Here is a 10,589-nt window from a genome sequence, read left to right as displayed (position 1 = left end):
TGGTGAGGGACAGGATGTGAGGGGGTGTGGGAACACGGGCCCCTCAAACCCCTCTACACCTTTCTGCAGGATTAACAGCTCTGCAGCTATTATCCTATCAGAGAAAATCAGCCTCGTCTGCAGAACCTCCATTAGAGACAGGCTGCCCGGGATAATTGACTCAGATACTGCTAATCTAATTCATCCACAGATGTCTAACCAGAAGCCCTTGTACCTTGGGGGTTTCGAGTTAACCAAGGATGTAGGAGGCTCCCTGTAGGTCATAACTCGGACCTGTCTAGGTAGAGACGGCACCTGGATGTGAATGGTAGTTTGACTGGCTTCCAATAGGAGGAGGGGAGAAGATGCCATCTGATGTCTGTAGAGCAGGCCATGGGAATCAGGGGGAAAGTGAAGTTGGGTCTCAGAGGGAGTCTGGTGCTGAACAGGGCCACTGGGAAATCCCCTGAAGGGAGCGCAATGGGTCATGGCACAGCCCAGGGCTTCTCCAAGTCCTCGCTCCAGAGAACACAGCCTCATTTCCCCGGCCTGGACTTGGCCCAGGTTTTACTGCTCCCTCTCTGACTCTTACCTCATTCTCTGGCCCACTGAAGGAGCGGGTGCCAGGGATGTGGCTGACAGTGCCTTGGCTGGTGTGCAGAAAGGACAAGGGGGGCTCGCCTTTTATTCAGATAGTGAGAGGGAAGGAGCTTTGATCTGAGTGTTCTGTGGATTGATTGGTGGGGAGGGCTGGGAGGGGTCCTAGAAACCACCAGTTTGTTTATTTCTTCCAATATAACACAAACACATTTTATCAGAGCTGTCTGGGCACCCGGGGTGGAGGGGACATCAAACCCTGGGAGGAGAAAGGCAGTTCGACCCGAGTGCCCTCCCAACTCTCGAGGTTCCCTCCTTTGTAACCCAGTCAGCTGGAGGAATCTGGCTGTGTGCCAGTAGTCACATGGCACTGTAGAGGGGAGAGCGCTGGTCCTCTGGCCTAGTTGGGCTCTCTGCTCCTCCTCCTTCTTTCAGGGTCTGTAATCCAAACCCTATGTCTGGTCCCAGATGGCCTGCTCCCCCATACAGGTCCATACTCAATGGAGCCCTTTCCTTTTGTGCTACACTCAAGTCATCCAGGATTCTGTACTGGGAGGACCACGTCTGGCACTGTGCTTTGCACTGTGCCTCGTAATCAGGCAATAAGTCAGCCAGACACCAGCTGCAGAACCTTACTCTGCAGAAGGAGGAGAGTGGTGGTTTTGCCCTGCTCAGACACATCTGGAAGACTGTGCCATTTTAGAGGGGATGTTAGCAAACTGGAACATGGCCAGGGGTTGGCCACCAGAAGGGCCAAGGGGTATTCAAATCCATTCTGTACCAAGATTGGTTGAAAGAGCTGGTAATGTCTAGGTCAAAGGAGATTTAGGGATGTGGGTGCTGATGAATGTTTAACAAATAGCTCAGGGTAGGGGGATGTTGGGGGGGGGATGAATCCAAAATACACTTCTAAGTTTAATCAGCATTTTTAGCATTTTCCTCTTTCTGAGGTATAAATGCTTCCACTGAAAATTTAACAATTGCCTCTTACAAGAACTGGGTCCAGTATATCTGAGTGATAACCTGAAGGTTGTCTTCAAATATTTGAAGTTTGTAATGCAGATGAGGGATTATATTTATTTATTCTGCTTGGCCTTGAATTCAGAACTAGGATGGAAAAGAGAGGCGTTCTAGAAGGACAGATTTCAGTTCTGTGTGAGAAAGGATTTCCTAACAGAACTGTCTCAAGCATTGGATTTTGAGCTGGGAGGGTCCTTGAAGGTCATTTTAAAGAAAAGGCCACCTGCTGTAGGTGATAGGCCTGGAGATGGGAGACCCAGATTTGAATCCTGCCTCGGACATTAACCAGCTGTGTAACCAGGGGAAAGTCAAGTCAGTAACGCTGACCTACTTTGTGCCAGTCACTGTGCTAAGTGCTGGGCATACCAAGAAAGGGGAAGACACATCCTTAAAGAGCTCACAGTCTGATGGGGCAGACGACATACAAACAGCCACAGCAAACAAGATACAGACAGAATAAATCAGAAATGATTCACAGAGGGGAGACCCTAGCACAGGGGGATCGAAAAGTCTTTTTATTGTTACCCCATCCCACACCCTGATTTTATAAATGAGGCCCAGAATAGTAAAGGGATTTGGCCAAGGTCACATGGAGGTGGTAACTAACAGTCATGATTCAAGCCCAGGTCCTCTGACTCCAAATTCATTGTTCTTTTTCCCCCCTTTACATCATGTCTTCTATTTAAAGAGACAGTAGAAGTGAGCTAGCCTGGCCAATAACGCCTTTCTCTTCTTGGGAAGGAAGGCTATATGACAGTTTGTTGAGAATGGGGATTCGTGCCTTAGGGCTGGTTGACCTCTGGGATCTCTTCTGGCTCTGAGAGTCTATGTATGACCTACTGAGCCTCAGTGGGTGAGTAGGATTTGGGTAGGGCGGGGGGGGAGTGGGAGAGCATTCCAGGCAGAGGGGATGGCAAAGATGTCAGACGTGATTTAAGCATGATGAATTCTGGCACAGTGAGAAGACTCCTGTCTCTTCTATGCAAAGCTAGAAGTTTCTTTAGCCTTCCTGGTCAGAGACATGATGTCCTAATGATAGTGAATGCCAAAGCCTTGATAAGTTGTCATGTTTTTCCACTTTGGAAAACACTTGTATTTTTTCCCCTTCTGTTCTCTCAGAGGAGGCCCTTCTACCTACCAAAATCATCGTAATAGCTTTCTGCTCCTAACCCTATTTTCTTGGCAGATCTCCAGTTACCGCAGTTACCCTAATTGCCTTGGGCTCCCCTCCTACTTTCTTGGCAGATTAACCTGAATAGCGCCATGAACATCATGAGCCGGAAGTCTATCACGGTGGCCTACGGGGAGGCGGTGCACCACATCATGCAGTTTGACCCCTCGGATCCCAGCTACCTCTATGTGATGACGTCCCACCAGGTAAGGACCCTCCCCAGGGGTTCCATCCGTCCCGTGGATCTCTGGCCTGGAGTGTCTCCGGGCAGCTGAGAATCCCTGGAGAGAGGGCAAGAGGTGACCTCTGAGCTCTGTCAGCATCTGGTGGATGGGGGACCAGCTCTGGAGCAGCCTTGTCTGCTGGGTGTCGTGAACGGAGACATTTTGCACTAGCTTGTGCTTTGAGACCGAGTCTCCGTGCCAGGGCTATGAGGCAATGATAGGTCCATTTACCAACTCATTTATACAGATGCTTTCTCCTATTCTCTGGAACAGAGCACCCAGTTTTGAATGGGGAACTGGGGGCTAAATCGGTGTCAGAGAGTTTCCCTCAAAGCCCAGTTTGGATACCAACTCTAAAAACAAGACCTTTCCTCACTCATTTCCACATTCTCCTGAAATTACTTTGTATATACTTTTCCCTGATTTATTTGTGCACTTGTTGTATTCTTCCAATAGAAGATAAGCTTGTTGAGGGGAAGGTCTACCACATGGGGGGAGAACCTGAGGCCTCGAGACTGCACATGGCCCTCTAGGTCCTCAAGTGCAGCCCTTTGATTGAATCCAAACTTCACAGAACAAATTCCCTTAATAAAAGGATTTGTTGGGGCAGCTAGATGGTGCAGTAGATAGAGCACCAGCCCTGAAGTCAGGAGTTCAAATCCAGCCTCAGACCAAACACTTGACACTCACTAGCTGTGTGACCCTGGGCAAGTCACTTAACCCCCATTGCCCTAAAAAAAAGAAAAAAAAGAAAAGGATTTGTTCTGTAAAACTTGGACTCCGTCAAAAGGCCACACCCAAGGACCTAGAAGACCACAGGTTCCCTGCCCCTGGTCTAGAATAATGCCTGGCATATAGTAGGTGCTTAATAAATGCCTGTTGCATGGAATTGAGGCAATGAGCTGGCAAGCACAGGGAAGCTCTCTTGTGGGAGCCCCCATCATAGCCTTGCTTATATCCTCATTCCTGTGTCATCCATAGGCCTTTTCCATCTCAAGTTATAGAGCCCTGCACCAAAGACCAAGGACGGGGTATTGTATTCAAAAGAACACTGGACTTGGAGTCAAAAAGTTTGAACCAAGTCAAATGGGTTTGAATCCCCTGTTTACTGGTTGTGTGACCTTGGGCTAGTCATGGGACTTTTCTGGGCCTTAGCTTCCTCCTCTGCCCGAGGGGCTCTACAGAGGAACCTCAAGCCCAAAAGATTTGATCCTATGACTCTAGAACCCCACAGAGGCCTAACTCCTCTCTAGGACCCGCAAGCCTTCTCCATTCCACTATTCTGACTTAGAAATTCAAGTTAGCAATTATAGTAGAAGACACTGTGTGAGTGAATGGTAAAATAAAAATGACAGGTGGTCAATGCAGTAGGAATTCAGAGCAGGGAAAGATCCCTGTGGGCTGTGGTAATCAAGGGAAGCATCTAAAAGAAGATTGGACTGACTGCCCAGGGGAGGATCTCAAAGCCCTTTATTGAAAACAAATCAGCAGCCTGCTTCATCATCCTATTTTAGAGTTGGAGAGACTGAGACCCAGGTAGGTAAAGCGCTGCCCTGGGTGCCTGGTTTCCCGCCTCCATGCAGGGTTTTGCCCTCTGCCCCTACCCTACCTGCGGGGAGAGCAGTCCCCTCCATTACCTCTCCTCAGAGAGTACAGATTGGCTGGAGAGGAGTCGAGCTCTGATTTAAATTAGTTTTTAATCTGTCGAAACAAAAGCAGGAACCACTAATTTTATATTTTTATTTTCTGACCATGATTCCCTCCAGACCGGCCACGCCGGGCCAAGCAACTACTTATCACCATCTTCATCTCTCTCGCTCCCTCTTCCCCTGAAGCCAGACAGTGAGCCTGCACGGGGCCTCGGGCCCAGGCCCTTGTTGCCAAGGAGCTCAGAGCTCCTGCTGGACAGAGCCCCAGGGACTCCATCCTCCTGCGTTTGGACAGGGTGTGCTGGACCTTGGAGAGGACTGGCTGTGGTTCCCTCCCTTCTCTCCACCCCCAGACTTTCCACAAACCTGTGCAAGAATATGTGCTTCTAGTCCTTCTACCCTCAAGAGAGGGGGGGCCCCAAGGAGGCCATGTGGGTTAATGGGAAGAGCCAGCGAGCCTGGGTTTGAACCTGGCCCTCACTCTTATTGTCTGTGTAATCACCTCTGAGCATCAGCTTTCTTATCTGTAAAATGGGAATAATGAAACTAGGCTTTGGAGTCAGAGAACCTGGGTTCGAATTCTGGTTCTGCTGATTATTACCACTGGGACAGCGGGTAAGTCATCTTGCCTGTGGGCCGCTGTTTTCCTATCATTAAAATGTGGCATTTGGATCACTAAGGCCCTATCTCACTCTAAGTCCTACAGTCTTTATATTCATGTGATAGCAGCAGGGCCGGCCCTCTGTACATTGTGCTATGGGCAGAGCTTAATTTCTTCCTAAAGCACCATTTTGTGACACTCTCTTGCTCAATAAACTTCAGTAGCTGTCTAGAGGACAAAAACCAAACATCTGAGCCTGGCATTCAAGGCTCTTCATCATCTGGTGCCATACTGTCCTTTACAGCCTCACTTACTTTTGCCCTTTCCTTCAGCCAGATTGGATGACTTACATTCCCAAAGCTGCTTTCTCAATACTTTCTGGCTTCTGGGCCTTTGTTTACGCCATTCCCTCCCCCTGTGATCACCTGCTCCTAGGATGGAAGGACTGTTTGCTGCCAGGTGGGATCCTGGGGTTCATCTGATCCAATGCCCTCGTTTTATAGAAGCAGAAACTGAGCTTCACAGGTTAAGTGACTTGCCCAAAGTCACACAGCTAGAAAATAGTAGAACTCAGATTAGGACCTTGGAGTCTCTTGATTCTAAATCTAGAGTCTTTTCTAATCTATCACATCAGGCCCTGCTTTCCCCATCTCAGCCTGTCAAAATTCTGTCCATCCTTCAAAGCCCATCTTGATTTGCCCAAGGTCACACAGGTACTGGTAGTGGTAGTAGTAGTAGTAGTAGTAGTAGTAGTAGTAGTAGTAGTAGTAGTAGTAGTAGTAGTAGTAGTAGTAGTAGTGGAAGTAGATTATAAGCTCCTTGAGGGCAGAGACTGTCTGTTACCTCTTTTTATATCCCCAGCACTGTGTGCCTGGCACATAGCGGGTGCTTAATAAATGTTTATTGAATAGAGGAGGAGAAGAAGGGAGAGGTACAGTAGTGGTAGTAGTAGAAGTAGATTATAAGCTCCTTGAGGGCAGGGGTTGTTTTTTGCCTCTAAAAAGAGGCATATCCCTAGCACTCAGCACAGTGCCTAGCACATAGTAGGTGCTTAATAAATGTTTGCTGAATTGAGTAGTAGTAGTAGTGGTTTATAAGATTATAAACTCCTTGAGAGCAGGGACTGGTTTTTGCCTTTTTTGTGTCCCCAGCACTTAGCACAGTGCCTGGCCTATAGTAGGCACTTAATAAATGTTTATTGAGTTGAATTAAGTAGGAGGAAGAGGAGAAACTGGCATGAAATGTTTATAATGTGATTTTTGCACATTATTTCATTTGGACTTCACAACAACTGTGTAAGATAGGTGCTCTGAGTATTATCATCCCATTTTATAGAAGAGTAAACTGAAGCTGTGAGGTTAAGTGATTTCCCTGTAGTTACTACACATGTAGTAAGTGACAGAGCCAGGATTCCAGTGCAGTCAATTATTAAACATTTATTTAGTACCCATTATGTACCAGGTTCTGGAGATACAAAGACAAATATGAAACAGGCCCTGCCCTCAAGAAGCTTTTGTTCTGTCAGGGGAGAACTCGGGCTCCCTGACTCCATACCCAGCACCCTTTCCATTCTACTATATGCACACCACACAAAACTAAGAAAATAGGTCTGGCTCCAGTATGGAGAGCTGACCATGGCTGGGTGTTTTCCCCTCCCAAGTGACACTGACTTTTTTTTTTTTAACCAGGGGCCTCAATGTCTTAGTCCAGAGGAATGGGATAGCAAATGGTGGGGATTTCAGGCTCTATACCTGGCTGGTGGGGGAGAGCTTTTTTGGGGATAAGGGCATTCTTAGGCCCCTCATATTATGACACATCAGTGACTCCAGTGCCTTCTGGGAGTCCTGGCCGGAGAGATGGCCAGAGATGGCCACCCAGAGCGCCAGCCTGTGGGACCACTAAGTGGGACTCTTGTGGGTAGGGAGGGGCCCTGGCCTCTGTTCCAAAATAAGCCACGCTCTTGGTCACCCGGCCCCAAGTCCCATGATCATCTGGGATGGTTCCCTCCCCCGCCTATCCCTGTCCATCCACTTAGTGCCATATGCTTGGCGCTCTCTCTTGCCTTCATTCTCTCTCTCTCCCCTTGCTCTGCTTTCCTCATTCTTTCTCCCTGGGACCCCCTGCAGGACCTTCTCACTGGTCTCTCCTGTCTCCAATCTATCCTTACAGTCATCAAAGTTACCTTCCTAGAGCACAGATCTGGCATTGGCACTCCCCTCCTCTCCCCGGTGTTGTGCATGAAATAAGATCCAGACTGCTCCTTAGCTTAGCATGATTCAGCTTCCAAACCTGGGCTCAGCCAACCTTTCCAGCATTAGCTTACTCTACTGCCCTTCATGCAGTCTGCTTTCTGATCAGTCTGGGCTCCTAGCTATTCTTCAGTCTTCTCCTGCCTTTTCCTACCTCCATATGTGTGCATTTCCCACACCTGCATCCATTCTCTCCTCCTCTCTACTGATTGAAATTGTTCTTTTCCTTCAAAGCCCAGGTGTAGTGCTAGGTTCCCTAAAGTGTTTCCTGATCCTCCTCTCTATCCCCTACCCCAGCTGAAAAGGATGTCTCTCTCTCCAAATAATAATAATTATTATAATTGGAATTATAATTTATATAGCCCTTTTAAAGTTTACAAAGCCCTTTGTCTGTGTTATCTTAGTTGATTTTCATATCAGTCCTATAAGGTAGATGTTATCTCCATTATACAGATGAAGAAACAGAAGTTAGGAGACTTGCCCAGAGTTGCACAGCTAGTGAGGATCTGAGGGAAAATGTGAACTCAGGTCTACCTGACTCTGAGTCTACACTCTTGTCTACCTTGCCACCTGGCTGCCAAATGTCTTGCAGCACTTGGATAGGATCTCTGTTTTGCTCTGATCCCATTCTACCTTATGCTCATCAGATAGTCAAACAAGCATTTGTTAAGCACACACTATGTGCTGGTCTCCAGGATACCGAGACAAAAATGACAGTCCCTGCTCTCAAGGAGCTTACCTTCTATTAAGTAAGTTTTCTCTATTACCCTTATTAAATTGGAAAGTCTTCCAAGGCAGAGACTGTTTGATCTTTGCATCCTCAGCACCAAGTTTCCTTGCACATAGTAGGCACTTTTATTAAATGTTTATTGATTCTGAATTTTGAGTAATAAAGGCAACTACTCCTGAGTGTCAAAATGCATGCTATAGGAATTTGGGAGAATACAGGAAGATTAGCCGGGGCTGAAGTAGTCAGGGGAGGCTTCCTGTAGAGGGGAGCCCATTTCTGAGGAGTGACTGACTTGTGCTCCTGGTTCCAGATGGCCAGGGTGAAAGTCGCTGTGTGTGATCAGTACACCACCTGCCCAGACTGCCTGGCTGCGGAGGATGCCTACTGTGGCTGGTGCGCCATGGAGACCAGGTAAGGGTCCTGTGGAGCATGCTGCCGTTCATGATTCTTCTTCCCTCCCTCTCCTCCCTGCCGTTGGACTGTGGGTCAGCCATTGGGACCTGGGACCAGAGGAGGAAGGACTAGGTTGCCATTCCACGATCTTTCTTTCCTCCCTCTCCTCCCTCTCTCCCTGTTGTTGGACTGTGGGTCAGCCATTGAGAATTGTGAGCAGAGGAGGAAGGGCTAGGTTGCCCATTGGTACTTTGGAGGCGGGGTGTTTATGGGAAGTGAAGGTCAGAGTAAAAAGCTACAGAGACAAATTAAGGCTTGATATCAGGAAGAACTTCCTAACAATTAGAGCTCTCTACAAGGGCCTCATAGGGGCATAGATTTATAGCTGGAAGGGAAGTTGAAAGTCATCTAATCCAGTCCTTTCATTTTCTAGATGAGAAAGCTTAGGGCAAGAGTTAAAAATGGTACAGTAGAAAGATCACTGGATTTGGGTTTGTATGCCATTTCCACAATTTACGATCTGTGTCATTTAACCTCAGTTTCCTCATCTGTCAAATGAGGGAGGTGGATGAGCTGACCTCTGAAAGCCCTTCTAACTCTAGCTTTATGATTCTAGAAGTGTCTTGCCCAATGTCACATAGAAGGTAAGTGTCAGAGGTGGGATTCAAGAGGAAGAAAGTTGGCTTGGAAGGTAGTGAGTTTCCCTTTATTGGAGGTCTTCAAGCAAAGGCTGGATGCTTACTTTGCAGGTGCAATGTAATTGGTATTTTTTTTCGATATGAGACGGACTAAATACCCTCTGAAAACAATAGGAAAACAGCTGCAAGGAAGGCTACAGGTATAATTTATTTAGATTACCAGGAAAAAGGATTTGATAAAGTCTGTCACACTGTTCTAGTGGAGCTGATAAAGAAATACGGACCAGACACTAATGCAGTTTGGTGGATTTGGTCTTGGTTGGATCCAAAGAGTAGTCATGAATGGGTCGGGATCAAGGTCAACTTGAAATAAAGTGACTCAGACCTGGGCTTGACCCAGTTCTTGTTTGGCGGTTTTTATCAATGGCTTGGGAAAAGGCAGAGATGGCATAGTGATCAGATTTACAGATGGCACAGAGCTAAGAGAGACAGCTAACATGCTTCATGACAGAGCCAAGATTCCAAAGGATTTCAATAGACCAGACCACAAGGATGAGTCTAGTAAGACAAAATTTCATATGATCAAGTGTGAAGTTTTAACACAACTGAATTTTTAAAAATCAGCTTTATGAAAACAAAAAAGGGGTGGTGTGCTAAGCTAGGCTGTTTATCTGAAATTGATCTTGGGGACTTAGCCAGTTGTGTTTTAGAAAAACATTGGTGAGTGTCTGGAGGAGGGCAAGATGGCAAGTCAGGAACTGGGGAGGTTTAGCCTGGCAGTAAAAAGACGTAGGGGAAGGAGGACAGCTGTTGTCAAGCCTACAATGGGATGTCACATGGAAGGGGGGCAGGGTTAGACTGGCTCTGCTAGAACCTGGAGTAATAGGTAGAAATTTGATGAAGGCAAATTTAGTCTTGATGAAAAAAAAATCTTGCTGATTAGAACTACTCTGAAGTGCAATATGGCACAGTGGACAGAGTTCTGGGAGTTAGGAAGACTCATCTTCCTGAGTTCAAATCTAGTGTCAGACATTTACTAGTTGTGTGACCCTGGGCAAGTCACTTAACCCTGTTTGCCTCAGTTTCTTCATCTGTAAAATGAGCTGGAGAAGGAAACGGCAAACCACTCCAGTATCTTTGCCCAGAAAATCCCAAATGGGGTCATGAAGAGTTAGACATGACTGAAAAAAAAAAAAAGACTGAAAAATGGAATGGGCTGCCTTGGGAAATAAACTTTCCTGTCTCTAGAAATGTTTAAGCAAAAGCTGGCTAATCACTTATGGCGTACATTGTAGAATAGATTCTCATTTAGGCATGAGTTGGACTAGGTAGCAGCCT

General features: G+C 46.9%; 1 protein-coding gene across 1 annotated transcript in view; it reads left to right on the top strand.

The window, feature by feature from the left end:
- PLXND1 (plexin D1) overlaps window positions 1–10,589 on the top strand; it is a 200,692-nt gene that overhangs the window by 54,024 nt on the left and 136,079 nt on the right. Inside the window, exons 3-4 of the mRNA XM_020981108.2 lie at window positions 2,842–2,973; window positions 8,531–8,631. Coding sequence (XP_020836767.1) covers window positions 2,842–2,973; window positions 8,531–8,631 — 233 coding nt within the window. The remainder of the gene's footprint in view (window positions 1–2,841; window positions 2,974–8,530; window positions 8,632–10,589) is intronic.

This window comes from Phascolarctos cinereus, unplaced genomic scaffold (genome assembly GCF_003287225.1).
Source record: "Phascolarctos cinereus isolate Bilbo 61053 unplaced genomic scaffold, phaCin_HiC Scaffold_4;HRSCAF=312, whole genome shotgun sequence".
NCBI lineage: Eukaryota > Metazoa > Chordata > Mammalia > Diprotodontia > Phascolarctidae > Phascolarctos > Phascolarctos cinereus.
The sequence above is the reverse complement of the archived record's forward strand: the minus strand, read 5'-3'. Positions and strand labels throughout refer to the sequence as shown.